General features: G+C 47.3%; 1 protein-coding gene across 10 annotated transcripts in view; it reads left to right on the top strand.

Moving 5' to 3' along the window:
- DAG1 (dystroglycan 1) overlaps positions 1–23,747 on the top strand; it is a 53,286-nt gene that overhangs the window by 24,157 nt on the left and 5,382 nt on the right. For 9 of the 10 annotated variants that reach the window (XM_036218706.1, XM_036218710.1, XM_036218703.1 and 6 more), the window contains one exon: positions 13,253–13,651. In XM_036218706.1, the coding sequence (XP_036074599.1) occupies positions 13,367–13,651 (285 nt within the window). In that variant the 5' untranslated portion in view covers positions 13,253–13,366. Of the gene's footprint in view, positions 1–72; positions 3,591–13,252; positions 13,652–23,747 lie in introns of those variants that run through there. The other variant, XM_036218712.1, reaches the window with a different exon arrangement.

A 23,747-nucleotide genomic window follows, 5' to 3' on the forward strand; every position in this document is an offset into this window, starting at 1 on the left:
TCTTCTCCCTCCCACCCCCCCCCCCCCCCCCCCAGGCAGCCCTTCTCATCCCGCCTTGGCCAGGACAGACACTGGCTGGCCTGACCTCGCAGTGTAGTCCCCCGTTGCCTTTCTGCTGAGATGGGGAGGTGGCTGGGTAGCTGGGGGAGTTTGGGGAGTCAGAATGCAACTTTCAGTTCCCTGTAAGCACCTACTTGGGAAATGTCTGTTTGTAATATATAAGTACTTAGTTTATGACCTCTTGTGTTTTATTTAGTAACATATGTAAGTCTTAATTGAATATTTTTATGTGAAGTTGGGGAAGATGGCATGCATCACAAAAAAAAGCTTCACACCTAGCACAGGGTAGGGAGTCGGTAAATATGCATTGAAGTGTTAATTATTGTCGGGCTGTCTTGAGATAATTGTAATTTACTTTAATTGGGTTATTAGATACCACTCGGGTAAGCGGATGTGGTAATTCATTTCCACTTGGATTCTGCTGAGTCTGACCGCCCACCTCTCGCTCTTACCCCCCCACCCCCCGCCTCCACTCCCCTCTCGGTCCAGCTGCTGCAGCCAGATGGACAGACCTGGGCCTTGTCTTTGGGCTCAGTGTACACTTTTCTGCCCTCAGTGCCCTACCTGAGCATCGATGATGAAAAGACTAGACCTAAACCTTGTGTTTTTCCTGAAGTCTGATTGGTGTGACTCTGAGTAATGTTTTTTTTTTTTTAAACACATTTATTTATAATTGTGGGAAAGTAGACATAAAATTTACCATCTTAACTACAGAAAAAAATTTTAAATTGTAGAAAAAGCACATAACATAAAATTTACCATCTTAATCATTTTTCAGTGTGCAGTTTAGTTGGGAGTAATGTTTAACAGCAGCATATGGAGTTCACTGGAGTGTAGAAGGAGCTGATTTTCAGTGAGTTTTATCACATAAGATGTTAAAAATCTACCCAGGTTAAAAACCACGGTCCAGTGGAGAGTTTAGCCTTGGGTTTTGAGCCTTGTTTTTCTTCCCTTTCGCCAGGGCGTGTTACACCTGAGTGAGTTTGTACTCAGGTAATAAACCTTTGCTTCCTTCCTGCCTTTGTTGAAAAAACCTACCCACCATCAGCAGAAACCACTGCCCTTCCTCTACTTCTGCTTTTAGTACCTGTGATCAGTGAGAATTTGCAAGAAGTCTTCAAATGGAAAGTGTTGCAAGTAGCTCTTCTGTTTGGTAGACTGTGGAGCTCTTGTTTCTCAGAGGTGGTAATTTTTTTCTTCCACATATTTTTACTTTTAAATCTCTTGCTGCTGTGTGACCCTTGACTCCCTTGGTGGGCTGCTCGGCTCGCCTCTGGCGCCCTTCCTGGGCTGCCCCCACACCTGTGGCGGGGGTCCCGTAGTGCGTAGGCCAGGCAGCAGCTTGCCCCAGGTTGGGGAAACCTCATCTGCCTCCTGAGCTGTCAGTGATTTAGGGGTGACACCTTGAATCTTCCCCAGTGACTTGGCTTAACACCTTTCTCTTCTTTTTCCAAGGAATGAAAAAGTCCTGTTTTTAATTCAAAGAGGAATCTGCCTGTCTTTTTGGAATTTGGAGCCCAAATAAACAATGACTTCACACTATTGTTTTCCATTGTGTTGAGTACATCCTGTTGGCCATCAGATTGAGCAGTTTTAAATTGGGTAACCCTCCAGAATGTCACTGTTAGACTGACAGTTAACACTCAACTTCTGAGTGTCTGGACAAAAGCTTTGTCCTACAGGGACCCGAAAGTGGTTGTTTCCGTTTAGTTTTTGCTTTTGCCTTTCGAAGACCATTTAAAAGAAGAACATGGAATTTTATTATTTTTAGTTTGATTTTTAAAAGAAAATCTCATTTTCCTTAAATGTTTTCATTACTGTGGCAAATGGGAACAATTTGACAGTTTAAGCATTATTTTTAGATACCGTAGCTGTTAGAGAGTGGGGTTTCCTGGGAGTGGCGGGGTGGGCTGCCTCTGCCTCCTTTGTGTGGTTAATAACGGGTTGAATCTCACAACTCTTCCTTCATTCCTGGAAAGTCAAAACTAGTAGGGAGCTGTTCTGTCAGAGTTTTTAGTTAAGATATCTAGTGTTCCAGTCTCTGTGGGTTTTTACACACATGAGGAAACATCACGTTTGCTACGAGTTGAGTCGGCGCCACGCATGCATTTGTCCCTTCCGTGTATTGAATGGAAAGCATTTAGTGCATGAGCTTCAGGGGGAGCGAGGGGGCGGTCGGGCACCCATTAGCTCTGAGGAGGCAGCCTGGACGCAGCAGAGCTGCTTCGCTCCTGGGGCTAGGATTCCAGAGGAATCTTCTAGTTCCAGGGACCCAACGCTCTCCGGACAGAGGACAGAGGAGGGTCACAAGGCCTGTGCCTCATGGGCATAGACTCTCCCCATGCAGGGCACGGGTTTCAGCCCCATACAGGGATTAGTGTTGGTGACAGGGTGTCTGTCCTGCTGAACTCTTATCTTGGATGCCTGGGGTCCTCGCCTGCCACTCTATAATGCTTTTGATTCCCTAGTTATGTCCTTGCTAACTGATCTCGTAACCTTTAAATAAACCTGCCTCCAGGGCAGATTTGATGTATTTTGGTTCACAGAGGATACCACATGTTGGGCGTTGCTGAAAACTGTGACTTTTTACTTCTTCCTGTCACTGGAGAGACCCGTGTCAGTGTTGCAGAGAGGAAGCATGGGCACGGCTGCTGGCCCCTCCCCCAGCCAGCTCCCCTGCCCTGGAGGTCCCCCGCTCAGGTCCTTCCTCTGGCCCCGGCCAGCTCCCTGTGGAAGTGCCACCTGTGTGCTGCTGTTAGGTGCTGCGTGCACACCCGGTCGGGGGGTGGGGCGGGTTGTATCTAGGGTACCTGGGCTCTCTTCCCTGGTGCTGGTGGCTCTGGGGGCAGGAACACAAGCTTTTACCTAGAGAAGAGGGACAGGGCAGGCTGAGCAGCACTCCAGGACAGCAGCGTCCCGGCCTTGCAGGTCCTCACACTTGGATGGTTTCTCGGCCCCGGAGGTGGAATGTCTGGGACTAAGGGACGGAACTGCTGCCTGGCAGCTCTGTCCGTTGCTCGCGCTGTGTGCCGTGGCTGCTGAGCATGTGTTCGGAGAGCCAGGGGCTTCGCTGAGGCTATGGGAAGGTCTCTCTTTACAGAGTTGGATTTCGCTGTGGTCGGGGACAGTGAGCTCAGACTGCGTGGTGGGCACTGCACTGAGTGGTGGGTCCTGGCACAGTAAAACGACTTAGCCATTCCCACTGCTCATCTCTTAGGAGAACAGCCTCGGCAGCTCCTGTCAGCGGGCCAGTGCTGAGTTCAGCTGAGGTGCATTCCTGGGCTGCACTTCCCGGTGTTCCAGGGGGCGTAATGTCAGTGTGCGCGTGCGGTGTTTATTGGCTGTGTCAGGAAGTCTGGGTGACTCTGGCCTTAGTCTTCCGCTGGATCCTGAGCACCTTCTCCTCTCACCATGTTCTGGCCACAGGTTCTATGTGACCGTGGTTGAGAATTAACCTCCTTTGGGCCTTGGTCCCTGCGGAATGAGGCGGAGGATCTCCTCAGTGCCTCCATCTCTGAATGACCAAGCGTGTGAGTATGTCCCTTCTGGAGGGACATCCTAATATGGGTGTGTGAGTGCAGCCTGCCAAGTTCCTAGCACGAGGAGGCATGACCCTTGCTTACAGGAAGCCAGCATTAGAAAGGCTGCTTTTTGCCAAGATCTTTTCTCCCCAGAGCGTGGAAAACCAACACACAGCAGTTGGAGTTCTGCCTGGGACATCGCCCGCTTGCTAAATGCAGAGCACTTAGTCATGAAGCAGATAGCCTGTGTCGTCACGTGTCCGCAGATAGCGACAGCTTATGTTCTGGTAGGACAGGGTGTGTCTCATACTGTGGCTGTTTTCAGATGAGCTGAGAATTTTTAAATGGAGAGTCAGATTAGAAAAGTAAAAGACCAACTGGATCTAATAAGTAGAAAAATAAGTAAGCTGAAGAGTAAAGACACAGGAAGAAGTTAAAGCCCTTTATCCTCCCTAGTCATTCATTAGGTGTGCGTTCGACATTGTGTGTGTGCTTGGCATATGCCACTGATTGCAACAGGTGTGTCCCTGCCCTGCCACAATTTACCACCCTTCCAACCAGTCTTGTGGGGTGTGGTTGAGCTAAGCCGTTTACTAAATGAGAATTAAAATGTGTAAGAAAGGAAAAGGCTATTAAAGGAAGCACTCTGAAAACTCTGAAGTTATTTTACTTAAGATAGCATAAAATAAAAGACCTAGAAAAAAATTTTAATTAAATGATGAAATAAGCCATAAAAGGGGTAAAGGCAGAGACTGGAAGCTATAGAAAGACAGACAGAGAAGAGTTCAAAGAAAAACCTTAAACTTGGGCCCCTTGATAGGGGTCTGAGGCGGAGACCTCTACCCAGAGTACAGTGAACACTGGGTATTAAGGAGTCGAGGTGTTTCCTTCCTTGCCTTTCCTGAGAGAGGACCCGGCAGAGGTCACTGGGAGTCAAGTGGTTCTTGGAACTGATGCCCATAGGACCTTTGTCATTTGGTGTCCCCATGGAGAAGTATGGCACTTAAAATTGCTGGCAAGTCAGTGGTGGGCAGAAGTGACCCAGCCATCCACCGATGGCAGGGAGGAAATTTTCCCATTGAGGAATGGGTCCGAAGTCCCGTGAGAGCCGCCTGGTCACATGTGACCTTAGAGTGGGACATGGTAGTGGAAACAGGAAGAAGGACAATGTTATACCTGTTACTTTGCATTGGTGAGAGGGTGGGATCATGCCACAAGATAGAACATCCTCATTAACTTCCCAAGGCAGGCGAATTTCAAATCCTGTCTCATACGTTTGTAGAGCCGCTCCATGTGTTTTTCTGATCCCTCAGGGAGTTAACACTGTCCTGGGAACTGGGGTGCATACAGACCGTTCTCATGGGGGATCACGTAGACCTGAGTGACATGAGCACAAAGAGGTAGAGGTGGACAGAGATGACGGTGATGAGTGTGGTAGGCTCGGGGCAGAGCAGGAGCCCCACGGGTTGGGATCTGGATTTTAGATGCCATTCAGAAAATGCCGGACACATGCATGAGGACAGGGCTTTCCAGTCCTGAGAAGGTGGTGAACAAGACGCAGAGAGGAGGGGCTGGGCGCTTCAGGATTTTTATTCTTTTGAGATCACAGGACTCAGCCAAGCTCGTTACCTTCATGTGTTTCAAGTACTCGTCAGAGAACATAGACTAACATTATGCAGAACACGAGGATCTGCCACCCAGCTTTGTCATACCTCAACGTTCTGTATTTTCGTCAGATCCTATTTTAGGATTAAAGCGGCTATAAATTTGGAGACCCTTGTGAACCCCTGTTTTCCCTGTGCCCTGTCGTCCAGCTCAGGTGAGGGTCAGTGACCATGATCCTCAGTTTGGTGTTTGTGGTTGCATGAATGGTTTTATTTATATACATATGAATATTTAAACATTTTACATAAATGACATTAATATATTTGTGCAATGGGCTCCTTATGCTACACGTTTTTTGAGAGTTGCTGATTTTGGTTCTTGCAGTTTTAGTTCGTTTTAATTGCCTGCAGAGTTGCATGGCGTGAGGGCACTGTACCCTCTTGGTGCTGTCTCCGGCTGATGGGCAGCTTTCTGATGTTGCAGTGAACAAACATACTTGCCCTGTCTCTCCGTGTGTGTGTGGATAGTCCTCTGGGAGTGTGCCTAGGAGCGGAAGGGCCCAGCTGGGCTGTCGAGTCCTCTCCGGGAGGTTGGACCAGCCCACACGCCGCCAGTGGCCGTGAGCTTCCTTCCCTTCAGCGATGTGAACGTGTCTGCCCATTCCGACTGCCATGTGAAGGTTTTCCATGTTGCCTTAATTTTCTTTCCCTGACTACTAGTGAGGTTGAGCAGATATCTTCTCCTATGTTTCCTACTAGTCAGAGGTTTTGTGTGTGTGCGTGGGCGTGTGTGAATTACCTGTTATCTCTTTTGTCTTCAGCCCGTTTTTATTGTTTTGGGGCACTCAGCGCACTTTGATCGGGATTCTTTAGCCGTCATAGGGATTGATAGCGCTTTCTCCCTTTTTACTTTCTTTACAGTGTCCTTTATTGCACAGAAATTGAAAATTCTGATTCAAATGTCTTTTTTTTTTTTTTTTTTTTGCTTCAAGATTTTTGGAAAAAATGTTTAAAATAATTGTGGATTCACATGCAGTTGTGAAAAGTATTACGGAGATATCGCGATACAGTCAAAATACAGAACATTTTCATTACCACGAGGCTCCCTCAGTTGCCCTTTTAGCTACACTTACGTCCCTTGTGCCTGGACCCCCTCTTTAATCCCTGACAACTAGGAACCTCTTCTCTATTTCTATAATATTGTAACTTCAAGAATGTTATAAAAATTAAGTCACATAGTACGCAGCCTTTCGGGATTAGCATTTTCCACACAGCATAATGCCCTTGAGATCCATCCAAATCGTTGAGTGTGTCAGTAGTCGATTCTTTTTTATTGCTCCTTAGCGTCCCGTGGTGTGGATGTACCAGTTTGTCCAGCCCTTCTTCCACTGAAGGACGTCTGGGTTGCACCATTTGTTGAAGAAGCTATTTTTCCTCCATCAAATTGCTTTCGTACCTTTGTCAAAAATCAGTTTGGCATTCTTGTGTAGGCCTTTTTCTGGATTCTTTGTTTCGATGCATTGCGTTTACCTTCCAACAGCACAGTCTTTGATTACTGTAGCGAACTAAATCTTGTTATTAGGTAGAATGAGTCCTTTTTATTCTTTTTTAAAATCGTTTTTGGCTATTGTGTCGAGAAGCCATTGCTGATGTATTAAGACTATGCCGATTACGACCTGTCGAACGAGGGGCACAAGCCACCCGCGTGGGGTCAGCTGACAGCTCCCTCAGCATATGAGCTTCTACTTTTGGGAGGTGAAAAGCCAGAGGGTCATTTCGATTGAAGGTGCAGCTCCAGTACACTCGCACAAAGGAAGTGGTGAAATTTATTACTTACAGATCCCAGAAGTGGAGTTAGGGGATGGCGGGGTCTGGAGAAAGGACAGTCCTTTCTCCCAGGTTATCAGCAACAGGAGATAGAGAGGAGGGTAGCAAGCACTTGCCACTCTAAGGTGGTTGGAGTGGAGGTCACTACATGAGCTCAACTCTAGGAGGTTATTTTAAAAGGCACCTTGGGAAAAGCAAAGTGGAAACTTACAGTGGGAGTCCGAGCTCAGGGCCTTATCTAAACGTCCAGATTCTTGGTATGAGCAAGGTTATCATACTATAAAATGCCTCGGCAGCAATTCAAAATAGTTGTTTTTCCCATAACAGCTATTCCAGTTCCTTTGCCTTACCATATACATTTTAGAATAGCCTTATCTATATCTACACAAATCTTGCTGGGACTTTAATAGGAAGTGTATTAAACCTTGAATTAGTTTTCTGGGGCTCTTGTTAAAAATCACCACAAACTTATTGGCCTCAAATAGTGTAGACATTATTCTGTTACTGTTCTGGAGACCTGAAATCCAAAATCAAGGTGTTGGCAAGGGCCATGCTCCCTCTGTGAGCTCTAGGGAAGAATCCATGCCTTGTCTCTTCTAGCTTCTGGTGGCTGCTGGCATTCCTTGGCTTGTGGCCACATTACTGCAAACTCTGCCTCAAACCTCACATCCCTTTCTCCATCTCTGTGTGTAACCTCCCTCTGCCTCTTTCTTGTAATGACAATTGTGATGGGATTTAAGGCCAGATAATCTGTCCACAAGATTCTTAATTTAATCACATCTGCAAAGATACTTTCCTTGTAAAGTAACATTTACAGATTTCAGAGGTTAGAACTTGATGTCTTCGGGTCACCATTATTTAGCCTATTACAAACCTGCATGTCAGCTTGGGGAGAGTTGACATCTTTACTATGTTGAATGTTACGATCCGTTAAACACATGAATCTCTGTTTAGGTGTTTGATATCTTTCACCAGCTTTGTATAGTCAGCATTCACATCCTGTACAGCCCATGTTTTGTTAGAGTTATACCTAAGTATTTCATTATTTGAGCAATTTAAATGATATTTTAAATTTAGTGTCCACATGTTCATTTCTAGCATACAGAAATACAGTTGATTTTTGTTCGTTTATTTTGTATCACGTGACCTTGCTAAATTCACTTACTAGTTTTAGAAGTTTGTTTTTTAGAGTACTTGGGATTTTCTGTATACATAATCATTTCTTCTGCAAGTAGGGACAGTTTTTTTCCCTCCTTTCCAATCTGTATGCTTTTTGTTTCCTTTTCTCGCCTTGTGCAGTAACTTCTAGCACTATGTCAGACAGGAGTGGTGAGAGTAGACGTCCTTGCCTTGTTTCTGATCTTGAGGAGAAAACATTCAGTGTGTCACTAGTAAGTGTAATGTTAACCTGTATGTTTTTTGTAGATGCTTTTTTTTTTTTTTTTTTAATGCCTATCGCACCTGGTCTTCCTAGTACTAACCAGGCCCATCCAAGTACTAACCAGGCCCAACCCTGCTGAGCTTCCAAGATCAGACGAGATTGGGCCTGTTCAGGGTGGCATGGCTGTAGACTTGTTAAGAAAGTTCCCCTTGTTTCCCGTTTTTCTGAGAGTTTATCGTGAATGAGTGTTGAATTTTGTCAGGCACTTTCTCTGCATCATTGTGATTTTATTATTAGTCTGTTCATATAGTGGTTTACATTGATTGATTTCCAAATATTGAACTGGTCTTGCATCCCTGGAATAAGTACCACTTAGTCGTGGTGTATAATTTTTTTTATATGTTGCTAAATTCCATTTGATAATGTTTTGTTAAAGATTTTTGTGTTTATGTTTATGAGAGATAGTGATCTGTATCTGCTTTCTTTTAGGGGGAGAGGAGTATTGTCTTTGATTTTGTTATCAGGGCAGCTTCATAAAACGAATAGGGATGTGGTCTTCCTACTTTCTGGAAAAGATTGTGTATAATTGATGTTAATTTTTCTTTAAATGTTTGGTAGAATTTACTAATGAAGCTATCTGGGCCTGGGGATTTATTTTTGTGGGCATTTTAAAATTATAAATTCAGTTTTCATAATGGTTTTCTTAGTAGAAATCATGTGTAACATACTGGGTGAACTCGTGTTAGCTTATATTTTTCAAGGAATTTGATTTGTTAAATTTATCTGTGAGTATCCCAAGTGTTTCCTTATTGTCGTTTTAAAGTCTTCAGGAACTATGCTGATATCCCTGTTTCATTCCTGATAATGGTAATTTGTGTCTTCTCTCTGTTTTTTGTCAGTCTTAACTAGATTTGTCAACTTTATTAATCTTTTCAAAGAAACTTTTTTCTCTGTTATTTTTGTTTTCAGTTTCATTGATTTCTGCTCTAGTATGCTTGTCCTTCTGCTTGCTTCCAGTTTATTTAATTTATTTTGAGATTCTTGAGGTATGAGGTACTATTGGTTTGAGACATTTCCTTTTTTTTTTTTTTTTGTAGTAGATTCAGTGCTATAAATTCACCTTTAAGCACAGCTGTAGCTATGTTCCACAGATTTTAATACAACTCCACAAATGTATGTTTATCTTCATTTAGTTCACTGTAATTTTTTATTTCCCTTGAGACTTCCTCTTACCCAAGGATTATTTAGAAGTATGTTGTGTAGTTTTCAAGTATTTGGAGAGTTTCCTGTTATCCTTCGATTACCGATTTCTAATTTGATTCTATTATAGTTGGAGAATATATTTAATATTATTTCCTTTAAATTTGTTGAGGTTTGTTTCATGGTATTTTTGAGTTCTTTTATATCCTTGTTGATTTTCTTCCTAGTTCTGTGAGTTGTAGAGCGAGAGGAGTTGAAGTTTCCAACTAGAATTGTGGATTTAAATTTTTTTTCTTTTAGTTCCGTTAGTTTTTGCTTTACATATTTTGCAGCTCTGTTGTTTGGTGTAGATACAGTTAGGATTGCTAGTCTTCTTGGTGGATTGAACCTGTTGTCATTGTATAATGTCCATTTCTGTCTCTGATAATTTTCTTTGCTTCGAAGTCTACTTTATCTGACATTATGTAGCCAGGCTTCCTTCCCTCCAGTCAGTATTTGCATGATCTGTCTTTTCCATCCTTTTGCTTCATACCTATTTTTGTCATCTCGGTGTTGTCATCCGTTGATTACCTTTTTTTCATGCAGTTTGAGATCTTCCTGGTTCTTCGTATCATGAGTGATTTTTTAATTGAAACCTGGACAGTTTTGTATTTTGTTCTAAAACTCCGAGTTCTCTTTTAACTGGCTTTTTCTGACGCTCCTTTGGCAGTGGAGGGGAGGTGCTGCCTGATCACTGGGAAGTGGAGGTGGAAGTCCATGTTCTCCACTCAGCCTTCGTTGCCACCCGAAGGTGGGCGAAGGCCTTGTCATTGCCGGGCAGGGTGGGAGTTCCAGTTCGCTAGGCCCCTCTACCACTGAGCGCTGAGAGTTCTGACCCTCCATCCCAGTGGCGGCGGGGAGAGGCTCCTCGGTACTGCTTGGGTGGGCGTGGGAATCCAGGTTCCCCACGTGGTTTCTGTGGTTTCCGTTGACCCTGAGGGGCTGGAAGAGGAGCACAGCACATTGTTACTCCCCAGCTCCCCCACCTGACCTGCTCTGACACCGCCTCAGTGGGAATATGAGGGGCCTTGCCTACAGCCTCATGAGCGTGGAAATAAATCTAGGCTCCCACTGAGCCTTTGCTGGTGTGGGTGGGCGTGGGGCCACAGTTTTTTCTTTGGTGTTTGGCTAGAATAGAGCTGTTATTGTCTAAATGTTTTCTGTCTTGCTAGACTACCCTCTTCCTGCTCCTTCGGCCAAAGAGAACAGACTTTTGTTGGGAACTTTTTTCTCTCATCCGTTGGCATTTCTGGGTTGCCAGCTTCCTCAGCTCCGGTTCTGGGAAAACCCAAGGAACTCACCACTGTCTTTCCTTGAGTCCTGGGTCCCTAGCTGGTGTGCCGCCTTCTCTTGACTTTCTAGAGTCTAATGTTTAATTTATAAATAATCTAGGATTTTTTATTCTATTGATGGGAAACCAGGGAAAAATACATCTACTTCATCTTCCTGGAAGTGGAGCCCAGTTTTCTTTTTTCTCTTATGTTTTGTGTTTTCTGATATCTTTTAAAATGAAATCCTTCCTTATACTGACATTCTGCTATATTCTAAAAAATTTCTTAATTCTGCTTTTAAATTTGCGTATCTCATCAACCTGGGTTTCATCTTGCTTGTGACGGAAAAGTGAGGAACCTAATTGTATTTGTTTTTCTGCATAGATTTGTTTTTCAGCTTGTTTGCAAGCTGGTTTTGAACTCTCTGGTTCCACAGTCCACTGTCTGCTCTGCTCCATGTGACATTGCCTTAAATACAGTAGCTTTATGATAAGTCTATGTTTGGTAAGATAGGTCTCCCAGCCTCCAAAATTGTTTCACTTCTTTGAGATTTGGCTCTGTCTCATGAGTTTAAGCTCAAAAACAAAATAAGAACAGGAAGAGCAAAATCAGTAGCAAAAAACACCCTGTTGGAATTGGCTTGGATTTGGGTTGACTTTAGAACACACCGCCCACTTTAGTGGCCTTGTTTTCTTTAGCAATTTTATTTACTTTGCATTACCTAGGTCAAAAAACATATCACATGACTCCTTAACAGCTTGATGAGGGTAGGGCTTAATCCTTTTCCAGAATGGGAAATCATCCCAATGGCTGTGGTCACCTGCAGGCACCCAGAAAGTCCCACAATGTGTCTGTCTTAGAGCAGATGTCATGAGCTGCCTGAAGTCCGTGTGGGGGAGAGGGGACAATATGCAGGGTCTAGTCACTCTTTGGGTGTGGGGGGCCAAGAGAGGCCAAATAACTGTTCACTGGCACTGTTTGCAAATGTATGTTGAGTAAATGAGTCCTGTGATTAGTGTTTGAGAAGTAGGCATTTGCTGCATGTCTCTATGCAAATACTTGGTTTTTGGTCTTTTCAAAGGTATTTTTTTTAAGGTTTATTAATTGTTACGTTTTCCACATAGCTTTATATATACATGCATACATTTTTCCCTTGAACCGTTTCAAAGTGAGTTGCAGAGGTTTTTTTAAAAATATTTTTAAATTTTTATTCTTTCCCCTCTTTAATTCCCCGCCCCCCCCTTCCGCCGCCCACTTCAACCCCTGACCTGGATGTAGCCTTTTTTCCTTAAGAACTGGATCTCTGAAGGCGGGGCATCTCCTTCCACATGCTCACAGCGGGCACCCGGGGCCTGGTGCATGCGGGGTGTGGTCTGTGACTCCACCTGGGGCGCGAACCCAGGACCTTCTGCTTGTAAAGCAGAGGTGCTAACACTACACTGTGGAGCTACCCACAAATTACAGAGATTTTTGATGTTTTATTCCTAAATACTTCAAAATTGAGGACAGTCTCTTATAGAGCCACACCACAATCATCTCACCTATGAAAATTAGCAATAAATTATATCTCTAGCCTTCATGAACAATTTCCCAGTTACCGCTTTAGGAGCTAGACTTGTGTGTGTTTGTGTTTTTTGGGGGGCAGGGGGGTGGGTAAGGGGAACCGAAGTAAATCGGCATCCATACTCAGGTGTACACACTGCATTTGGTTGCTGTCTTTAAATCTAGAACAGTCCCCTGGTGTTTGGAGGTGTCAACATTTGGACAACCCAAGCACCAAGCCAGTTATCTTGCAGAAGGTCCCACATTCTAGGTTTGTCTGGTTGTGTCTTCATGGCTTCTGTAGGTCCTGTAAGATGGAAGTCAGGTCTAGAGTGGCACTGCCCAACAGAATCATAATGCGAGCCACGTGTGTCATTCCATATTTTCTGGTAGTCACAAAACAGAAATAAAAACAAGCAGGTAGAATTAATTTTAATATATTTAATTTAATATATTTATTATTTACCGTTAAGTTTTTTACTTACTATATTTCATTTAATACTATGTTTATGTCCAAAATATTATTTTCATATGAAGATTTAAAAAGTATTAATGAGATATTTTACTTTCCTTTTTTCTATGAAATTTTCAAAATCTAGTGTGTGTTTTACACTTACTGGGCCAGCCACATTTCCAGTGCTCAGCAGGCACATGCAGCTGGAGGCTCCGTACCGGACCTCCCGGGGCGAGACTTGATCCAACTCGGGGCAGATGTTTTTGGCAGGAGCACTTATGGGGTAACTGCCTGTGTATGACTTCGAAATCATGAGGTTGCTAAAGTCTGAGATGACTCTTCTTCTCTTCCAGGCTCTGTACGCCTGGGATGGAGCAGGTGTGCAGAGGCTGAGGACCCAGCTCTGGGACCACGTCGCTTGCTTCCTTCCTTCGTGAGACTGTCGGCTTGAGCAGACTCAGCCCTGGATGAGCATGTCCACGGGCCTCTCGCTGCTGCTCCCCCTCTGGGGGAGGACCTTTCTCCTCCTGCTCTTCGCGGCCGTGACTCAGTCCCACTGGCCCAGGGAACCTTCGGAGGCCGTCAGGGACTGGGAGAACCAGCTCGAGGCGTCCATGCACTCGGTGCTCTCAGACCTCCATGAGGCTGTTCCCACGGTGGTCGGCATTCCTGATGGCACAGCTGTTGTCGGGCGCTCGTTTCGAGTGGCCATTCCCACAGATTTAATTGCCTCCAATGGAGAAGTCATCAAGGTGAGACTGGGTATCAAGTGTAAAAAAGGAAGAATTCTCATTTTCCATTTTAGTTTCTGGTTTTAGTTTTTCAGTTCTATGCTCCAACAATTCTGAGCTCGATTCTTCCAGGCCCCGCTGTGTCCCTTAAGAGAGGGACAGCCACTGATGTTCACAAGGGGGTCCCTATACATCGCAGAATAGAAGCCTGAACCTCAATTCTTGCTCCTGTTTTGAGGGTGTCACCATTAAAAAGCCTTTACATCTGTGCTCTGGAAGGTTCTTGGTCATCGCATCAGGGGTTTGATGGAAAAGAGCCTGGGTATGGGAAAGGTTCTATTTTCATTAAAAGTGTGATTAAACTCAGGAGATACAGAACTTTTAAATGCTTTGAACTTATTTTTAAAAATAAGGTTTAAATAAATACAAGAGTTTTGCGCTCATTTGGTATTTTGTGTTTACTAATGTATTGGGTCACTTAAGAACCAAAATTAGTACGCAGTCTTCAGCCTTGCCCCATTTCTTTTTGGAGAAGCTATCCGGAGAACAAGGGAATCTGAGTCCCATGCAACAGGAAGAGTGTCTTATCCAACCCCGGGTGGAAATAAGGTGAAACAGGAAGCTTTTGTGTGAAGAAGCACTGACCCTTTGGGGTTGTGGGACCTCGGAATTGCTGTTGGATCTAGAATGAGTTTGCATGGTGGCCATGTGGGTGGGTGGGGTGTACTTCTCAAACTGTAAACATCTCCTAGAACAGAGGTCAGCACACTTTTCCTTAAAGGGCCAGATAGTAAGCTCTTTTGGCCTTTTTGGCTGCAGGGCCATTTGGTTTCTGCTGCAGCTCCACAGCTCACCGTCGCTGTGCCAAAGTAGCCGTAGGCAGTGTGTGAATGAATGGGCTTGGCCGTGTCCGTAAACTGCTTATGGACATGGAAACTGAAATTCGAATTTCATATAATTTTCACATGTCAACAAATAATCTTTTATTTTTATCCCCCTCAATCGTTTGAAAATGCAAAACTATTTTTAGCTCATGAGCTGTATAAAAGCAGGTGGCAGGCTAGATTTGGCTCATGGCCACCGTTTGCCGACCCCTGCTCTGTAGCATTCCTTCCTTAGAGGTGTGGCTGGAAAATGAACTGAAAATGTTCTAAGGTTTATATTTCATTATGGTAGTTTTTTTTATCTGTTTCGCGTTCCGACTTCTACATACAGCATTCTGGCTACCTGTTGGTGTGTTTAAACCCCCAAAACTTAGTAGTTTAAAACAACCAGTTTGTTTTGCTCAGTTTTGTGGCCAGGAATATAGAGATTCAGGGCTTATCTGGGAGCCTTCTCCCTGCTTCACGTGGCACTAGCTAGAGTGGCTCATCTGGGGCATGGCTTGTTCGTGGCTGGCAAGCTGGTGCCGCCTGTTGACAGGGAGCTTAGCTGGCACTGTTGGTCAGGGTCCTTGGTTCCTTTCTGTGTAGATGTTTTCACGGGCTGTTGGGATTTCCTCTCAGCGTTTTAGCTGGGTTCCATAATCAAGTATTCCAAGAAACAGGACGTGGAAGATGCCAGTCTCTTAAGGCCTGGGCCTGGAAGCTCACACAGCGACGCTTCCATCGTACCTCATCGGTCACAGCACACACAGTCTTACCAGCCTGCCCCTGCCTGACTCCCAGCCCCAGGCGTCTGGGCGGGAAATGGTCACAGGTTCTGTGCTGCTCTTGCCCTTGAACCCGAGCAGCCCCAGTCTTCACTCACACCTTCCTCATGCTCTTTTCCTTTTCCCCGTTGTCCCTTTCTCTTTAGGTCATGTCTTGTTCTCAGGGTGGCCTTGTGACCTCAGAGGTCATACTTCCGAAGATCCTGGCCCACTTCCACGGAGCTCTTTCCAGTTTGCAGAGTATTTGCAAAAGATTTTCATGTAATCTTCATAATATCCCAAGCAAGCCGAATGCTAGCTAGTCTGATCGTTACACGAAAAATGATAGTTTTGGGGGTACATTTCTTCCCCAACTTCAGATTTGATCTTCTGGATATCCGAACCCGGCAGTGGTCGCCCTTGTTCCACTGGAATGTTTTACATGGATTAGCCTTGACTAGAGAGGTGCCTTGAATTGATGCAGTGAGCCGGATATTTGCTGTATCTAGCAAAGAGACATTAAACAGGCTTATTCAGCCGGGGAGTAAAGAGATTTTACTGGGAAAACAGGATTTTATCTGAGCATATTTATCTGTAGAAAGACCATTTAGTAGCTGATCAGCCTGTAGAAAAACCGATGAAGACCTGTGACTTTTCATCCCAGTCTTAACCACCAGGGTTGTATGGGGTGGGAAATGAGATCAAAAGGCCTGACTTCAGTCCTGGGACTTTGGTGTCCCTGTGTGTGAGACAGGATTGAAAAGTCCTTATATTAAAGGAGTTGTTTTTTTCCGTTCATTATAACATACATTATAAAAAAAGGGAGAAAATGTCTTTTGATTTCTATGGCTCAGTCCACCCTCCTCTATCATTTTTTTGTGTTCAAGAGCTGTCCATGTCACATACCCACACAGACACCTTAGACAGACCTAGGATCACACTGGACGTATTTTAACTGTACACACAGTCACTATAGCTTAAGTTTTTTCTGCTTGGTTAAGTATTCTTTGAGAATGGAGCTTCTCATGGCTGTCCAGTATTGTTGTGTATGTAAGGAACATTTCAGATCTTGGTCCCAAGGAGCCTTGTTAGGGTGATCTCCAAATCCTGTCTGTCACCGCTTGCTCACCTCTTCCCAGGCCCCCTGCCTCCGTTGTTGACCCCTCAGTCTGTTTTCCCACTGAGGCAAGAGACATCTTCATCTTTATAAAGCTTAAATCTATTTAGCACCACCTCCACCCCCATTACTAAACCCCTTTCCCTTCGCATACCATGTCCCGGCCACCCCAGCCGCTTTCTGCCACACAAACATGCCAGCCGCAGGGCCCACTCCAGGCCTCTGGCCTCATTTTTTCTGTCGGGTGGGTAGCCGACTCTTTCAGGCTCAACTCGAATATCACCTGGGGCCTTGGAGCCCTTTTTCTCCACCCAGATGACAGTAAAACCCTATGTGACCTTCTTAGCAAATTTCTGTACTTGAAATTCTTGGTTTTTCTTAGTCTGCACGTGTTACTTCAATCGCATAGTAGGCCCTCAAATGTTTATGAGCTGGTCGAGGGAATGAGGACCCCTTCAGTGCCTGCAAACCTGTTTTGGATCATCAAAGCCTACTTGGCTGTGTGCAGGGGGAAATGCTAGCCCATGTCAGGGGCAGCGAGGGCTGGGGTTCCCAGCTGAGGACTGGTCCTCCAGCCAGCTTGCATGTGGCTGGGTTGTCTGATGAGTTGGACTCAAAGGCAGAGTATCAGCCTGAGAGCCGATGAGATTAGAGGGTGTGGTGGTCATGCGCGTTGGCTGGTCAGGGGCTGTGCGTGGTGGTTGGTGATGGGATATTTCAGTGTTTGCAACAGACCGAATAACAGTCTGTTGAAAGGATAGAAAATTAAGTCTCGTGCTAAGTGACTGCACTGGCCGTCTGCCGAACCTTGATTGACCTACGTGGGCTGTTGGTTATGCTGGCGATTCAGGAGGTCGTGGCAGCTCTTGGAATCACAGTGACAGAGGGTGTGCTGTTTGGCGTCAGCCAGGTGTGCCCATCAGGTAATGTCACCTCCTAAAACAAGGGCTTCCTTATACTTTATACACGAGGCTGCAAGGAGGCAGGTCAGGAGAAAGAAGAGAGGACCTGCCTACCTGGCGGATGTAACCCTGAGGTTGTGGGTCCTGTGCTCTGCCCCACACCAGATAGACACCCTTTTATGCCTGGACAGCCCTGGCCAGTCTCAGCCTGGCCAGCACCTGTTACCTCCCTGCTGTTCTCCAGTTCGGCGTCAGGAATCGATTTGATATTGAGCTCAACTCCCAAAGGGACTCCACTGATCAGATGATGCAAGAAGGGGCCGCAGGCTGTCTCCAGGCCCTCATGGCCGTGCAACCTACCTGAAGCGCTCTCTTTCCTGTGAGCACAGGACACCCTAGAGCAGTGGTGCTGGTGTGCCTGTATACAAAGCTCGTCTCCAGTCTTGACTGTTCTTTACTCTCACAGCTGCCTTTGGATCATCGAGCACGCGCCCGCCCTATCAGGGGCTGTGGAGACGGGCCCTCAGAAGCCAGCTTGGCCTTTGCTGAGCAGATCCTAGGCTGTCCTAAGGTGACGGTAGTGCGAGTTAGCCATCTCGACCCTTGCCTCACTCGGAGTTGGCGCCAGGACCTCTCCTCTGACTTGAGTGAGTGGCTCACTGGCTTAGGAGAGTGGTCACATGCCTGGAGACAGCTCTGCATCGCACGCGGGACTGGGCTCCCCTCTAGAGCCCCCTCAGATGTCTCGTTCTGGTAGAGCCGCAGGGGGGCTTTTCATCGCTGAGCCTCCTTGCCTGGAGACAATGCGGACTTTCCCTCAGCCCAAGATGTCGGCAGACTGGGAGCAGCCCTTCCTGGGACTATGCTCTCAGCTGCTGGCATGGGCCCCCAATTGTTCCCCTGAGAACAATGGGTACTCTTTTTGGCCTGGCAGGGGAGTTCATGAAAGGAGCGTTTCTTTGGATGCTTGAGAGCTTTGTGGCAACTCCGCCTGCGTGTGATGAACTGCAGTTTCTTCCTGCCTCGAGTGGGTGTTCCCCAGCTCTGAATGGACCCCTTGTGAGCACAGCACACCGGGAAGTGCGGGCTGGTGAAGGACGGCATCCTTGGGGGTGTGTTGTCAGAATGGCATTTGCCTGGACGCATCAACTCAAATACTTATCGAAAATATAAGCTTCTGTGTTTTGAGAAAAAAAATTACGAGGACTGAAAGAACCTGACAGTAAATATAGATGATGTCAGGGCTTGGAACTGAGGGACTCATTCTGAGAATTTTATTAATGGCTGTAATTGCGCTAAACTGTCCCTTACTTTTGGGGATAAAAATTAATTTTAGTTTTCAAGTGAGAACAGTTAGTATTAGGTAAAAGGCTTCATAACTCAGACCAGGAGGGCACTGACTGGGCTAGACAGGTTGTGTTCAGAATGTGATCCTGTGGCTTTGGCGACTGCGTCGAGAACCATGTGCCGGTGTGAGGTTTGCATGTCTAGCGCAGGACCGGCGCTTGTCTGTCGTGGGTGCGGCTCCGCTCTGCTGAGCAAAGCAAAGGCCTCTCACACCCCCTTCCACCATAGTTCTTTTTCTTATGTGGGTAGAAAGCCTTAGCCCTTGGACTCCAAGCCAGAAGTTCTTCCTATTGACCTGTGCTAGCTCCCAGCCCAGCCATGTGACTGCCCATGTGCGTCATTTGCAGAAGCTGATCTTGGTCACAAAGCTTATTTGTCTCATTGTCATAGTTCATGACATAGACAGGATCAACACCCTACGGGCCTGAATGTGAGTCAACCCCGTGGGGACCTGTGACATATGACCGCGGGCTCCAACTCCATCAGAGGGACTGTTTCCTGCCTCCCTCAGCAGAGGAAATTACATCGTCGGCCTTGAACCACTTCACGTCCAAGTGCCTTCAAGATGTTGCCTATGGTACCCAGCCATAGATGGCTGCAGGTTGGCCCAACTCTGCAGCTTGGCTGAGGGGTGAGCGAGCTGACGGGCCAGGAGCCAGTGACCAAGTCTGGGGAAAGGTAGGGACTTTGCCAAGGCAGTCTGCTAGAGGTCCAAGCAGTGGGGTGTCACAGGGAGTCAGTCTGTGCCACTTTGAAATAGACCGCTGAGAAGATCCTCCAGCATATCTGTGGAGGATTCAGGGAAGGGCTCAGCCTGAACCCCTGAGACGGTCCCTTCTGGAGGTGTTGGAAGGTGCCACCATGAGGTCCAAAGGACCCACCAAAAGGTTTGTAGCGTGAGGGGATTCTCACCAAATGTAGTTTCTTGATTATACTTTATTCCTAAGATCCCAGTTGGCTGGCCATCAGCAGCCCTTCCAAGTGACATGGCTGTGAAGGTGCTCATCGTATTTCTAGAGTCTCTGTTGGCTACATCTAAGTTCAACATCTGCATTGGTAAGATAGGACCTTGTGGGTTCTGAATGGTGAATGATGAAGCTTAGGTTTTCTTGGTTTTAGAAGCCAAAGGTCATGTAATTAACTAGGCCCCAGTGAGAGTCCAGTTCTTCAGTTTTGTCCTTCGGCTGTGTCTAACTGGCCAGCTCGTATTGCAGGGAACCTGCTTTTTGGTGAGGGATTGAGTAACGGAAGCTCCTCTGCCCGCTTGCTCCTTCTCCGGGTGTGGGAGGCACTGATTCAGGGTGAGAGGCTTCGCTCGTGTTGTGCCGCGTTTAGCGCAGGTGCTGTATCTTCTTCAAACTGGGTGTTCGACGGTCTATGGTGTGAGAAGGCCCCAGCGGAACGGTTGCCAAGAATGTTCCAGAACTCATCGGGGAGTCTGTTACTAGTCACCTGCTAGTATAGACTGAGGAGTGACCCAAACCGTCCCACGTGCCCGTCCCCCAGTCATTGGTCGTGGTGATTCATTGTGGGCATCGCTGGGCCTGGGCCATCTTTAGAACTCCTTCAGGGTCTGCCCAAGTTTTGTGGTTTTGATTCTTAATGTTTTGGGATGTGCTTTATGAATCAAGATTTTTTAAACTGCTTGTGTATCTGTTTGAGACCTTGTTTTCTTCAGTGTTGGGTTTGCCTTCCATCCCAGAAGCATGCCCTCTCTGAGAATTGCTGAAACTGGGAAGATTCTGGCTCTTTCTGGGCAGCCTGTTCACGAGAGCCTGTGTTCTCAAGCTGGGCCTCGTCCCGCAGCGCCTGTGGGTGTTTCCGCTGACCACCGAAGCGTCCCCTCCCAGAGGCCTCGCCTCCCACGCCGCCAAGGCAGTGGCGTCAGCGAAGGGAGGCTAAGTGACCTGAGGGTCTGGGGGAGTTCCAGAGTGGTGGGGACCCATCTGCCCCGCAGACACAAGTGCCAGTGCTGGCGAGCCTCTGCTGCCATTCCTCGCCTGGCCGCCCTTAGCGGTTGTGGGTGGTCACAGAGCAGCCAGGGCAGAAATATTTATACGAGGAAACCAAGGGCTCCAAGGATAGTGAGAATCTTGTGCGCAGATACATAGGCTCCAGCACACCTGTTTTTAACTGAAGAGGAAGTGAATGCTGGGGTGTCACCTGCAGCAAGTCCTTCCCTCCCCCAGTGCCCCTCAGGGAATTCACCCACTCCTGGCAGACAGGTTGAATCAGGTAAGCAAGTCCCTGAGGGTCCCCAGCCTTGGCCATGTTCCCTTGTAGGATGCTGGCTTCCCCTTCCTGTAGCCTCCCCACTTCCCTTTGGTGCTTTGAGCTTCTATTTTGGGATATGAATAGGGAGACAAGGCGTCAGTGTGTGCAGGGTCCAAGGCTGGTTAGGAACGAGGACTGTGGAGTGGAGTCTGGACCCTTGCATGCAGCAGCCTCACGGTGTGTACTGGGTCCTCTCTCAGCCCACAGGAGTGAGGGTGGGGGGGCGGGGCGGGGACCAGCACTGATGGAGAATCCAGCATGTGCCTGGCCCTACGATCTGAGCTGAGTTCGGATCAAGCCTCAACCTGCCTGCAGCTGGGATTCAGCCCAGGGCTCCTGGAGATGGGGCTTCCCCTCGAGCAGGCTGTTGTTACAGGGATGAGTCCTGGCTTGTCGTGAGGCCACATCTCTCAGAAGGAACTTTCATATCCCACTTCAGCTTTAGGCCCTGAGAAGAAAAGTGGTCCAGAGCTCGGAAGTTTTGAAAGCCGAGGAGGATGTCCGGAGTTCCCGTGGCCTGAGGGCCTCCTGCTCTGTCGGGGCAGCACAGGTGTTAAGATCCCAGTGCGCTCTCTCAGCTGAGTGCCTTAGTGCCGCTAGTGGAATCCTGTGGGAACCCGGATGCTGCCAGGTCTTCAGGCATGTTCAGACTTCCCAGTTCAGGGGCTTTCCCCAAATGGCCTTGAAAAGGCAGGGGTGCCAGCTTGTCTGTGACTTGGCTAGGTTCCTTGTGGAACTCAGGTTTATTTTGCTTCATGTGGCCCTTTTATTAAAATGAATCATTGCCACTCAGGAGTGTTTCCTGGGCCTGACATTCCCAGCACCAAGATGCTTGGAGATGCGTAAGATTTAGGACCTTCAGGTTAGGACTTTCCCTTTCTGTCTGAGGAGTGCCCCAGACCCTGGGGAGCTGCTGCCCCAGGGCTGGAGATCCGGGGTGGACAGCGGTTTTGCAGCCAGGCCTGGCCAGGGCTTCAGGACCCTGAGGGGCGAGAATCTGCAGACGGGGCGGCAAGTGTGCAGGTTGGAAAGGCCTGGCTCTGTTTCTGACATGGCTTGTCTCAAATGTCCGTAAAGCTGTAGGTAGACCCTGGTGAAAGAATTTGTTTCGATAATCAGAATAAAGCTACCGATTCTGCTCCTCTGTCTCCCAGTGTGAAATCGAGCACTATAACTTGCTTTGGTGAAGCCTGGGGTTTTCTTCAGTGTTCGTTGTTTATGTTACGCGTTAGTGACATGTTATAATGTCCCTCGGTATAGTTGAAGTAAGCGTGTGCCTTCTGAGGCTGGCTGTGTGGGAGCCTAGGCCCAAGAGTGGCCTGGGTTTACTCCTGGGGAAATGTCCGACGGCAGAACCATGGCTGCTGGGGTCACAGAACGGGAAGTGAGCCAGGCTGGGAAGCTCGAGGAGGCGGGGCCCTTTTCTGTGTTAAAGTGCCCTTGCGTAGCTAGGACAGATTTGGAAAAGCACTGGGCCTGCTTACTCATCTGTTCTGGTAGAACTTACAGGGCTGGGCACAGGCCTCGCTGCCTAGCTCCTCAGGAATGTCCCCTGGGCCTGGCCCAGTTGGCACCCACCTCTGGAGCCTCTCCTGGTCTCTCCTGGCCCTGTTCAGTCTTCTGTACAGGTGGCCTCTCCTTGGCTGACTTCACCCAGAGCGCCGTTCCGGACCCTTCCTTCCTCCTCTCTCTGTCTTCCCTCTGCCAGGTGTTCTCTCTTCCCAGTGGAAGTCATGGGGTGGAGTGGAGCAGGGAAACATCCTTGGGTGGCTGGAGAACTAGGTCCACACTCTGGTCACCTACTCTCTGCCTCTCAGGATGCCAGTTCCTTCGCCACTCCTGTAAAACATCTCATGGTTGCAGTGGATGGTGAGTTTTCAGAGGGTGGGGGATTCTCAGCGGTGTATTAATTAGATGCCAGTGGCCCTGAGAGTGGACGAAATGGGATATCACAAAAGACGCTGTTCATAGACCTTCAGTGAACCCAGTGGCTCTGAGAACAATCAGTAAAGGATGACCTCAATAAGTAACTCCTAATAATGTCAGATGTCATCTCATGGGTTTTTGCTGGAGGTAGGAAACCTATTTATAGCGGGGTAAGTTTCTGGTCTCTGAGAAGGTTGATGGACTTGCATGCTGCTGGGGTGCCTGGGTCCTGGCTGGGGAGATCAGGTGCGAGCTGAGTCTCCTCTGCACTCAGGCATCTGGCTCTTGGCAGGAGGAAGCCTGAGGAACCGGACCCCTGCGGGGCACAGCAGGCATGGCTCTGGCCTTCCAGCTGCAGGAAGGGAACCCTTGCTGATAAGCAGTGGCCGTGAAGAGTAGTCCCTGGGCTGAGGCTGGCAGTAAGACATATGCCGTCTGTTGGCCAGTGTGTCTCCAGACTTGATAGGACAGGACCGTGCAGCTGAGAGTGCCTTCAGGTTGACCAGAGAGTGGGTGCCACCTTTTTTTGTGTGTTGGGAGCAAGAGTAGGTATTTCCCCAAAGTGAGAAGTCATAGAAGGGCCTGGGCAAGAGGCAAGTCTTGTTTCCCTCTTGTCAGTTTTTTTGGCAGCATTCCCTTGGGTGCTTGGACTGTTACCAGTCATGTCTCTGTGGAAGAGGCCTTCCACCCTGAAATAAGGCTGGGAGGCACTGTGGGGCAGAGTGTGGGGGTGTGCCCAAGGGTGTTTGTGGGGCAGAGGTGAGCTGTATGTGTTCCCAGACTTAGTTGACTGTAGCTCCTTGAAATGTCTTTGGTAGAAACTTCTAGAATTGTTGTTTCCAGGGCCTTACCCTGGGCATCGCAGTTTTTCTTGAGGGTTGAAAAGCAGGGTTAATGAAGACATTAGATTCAACTAAGTGT

Source organism: Rousettus aegyptiacus, unplaced genomic scaffold (assembly GCF_014176215.1).
Source record: "Rousettus aegyptiacus isolate mRouAeg1 unplaced genomic scaffold, mRouAeg1.p scaffold_m13_p_4, whole genome shotgun sequence".
Classification (NCBI taxonomy): domain Eukaryota; kingdom Metazoa; phylum Chordata; class Mammalia; order Chiroptera; family Pteropodidae; genus Rousettus; species Rousettus aegyptiacus.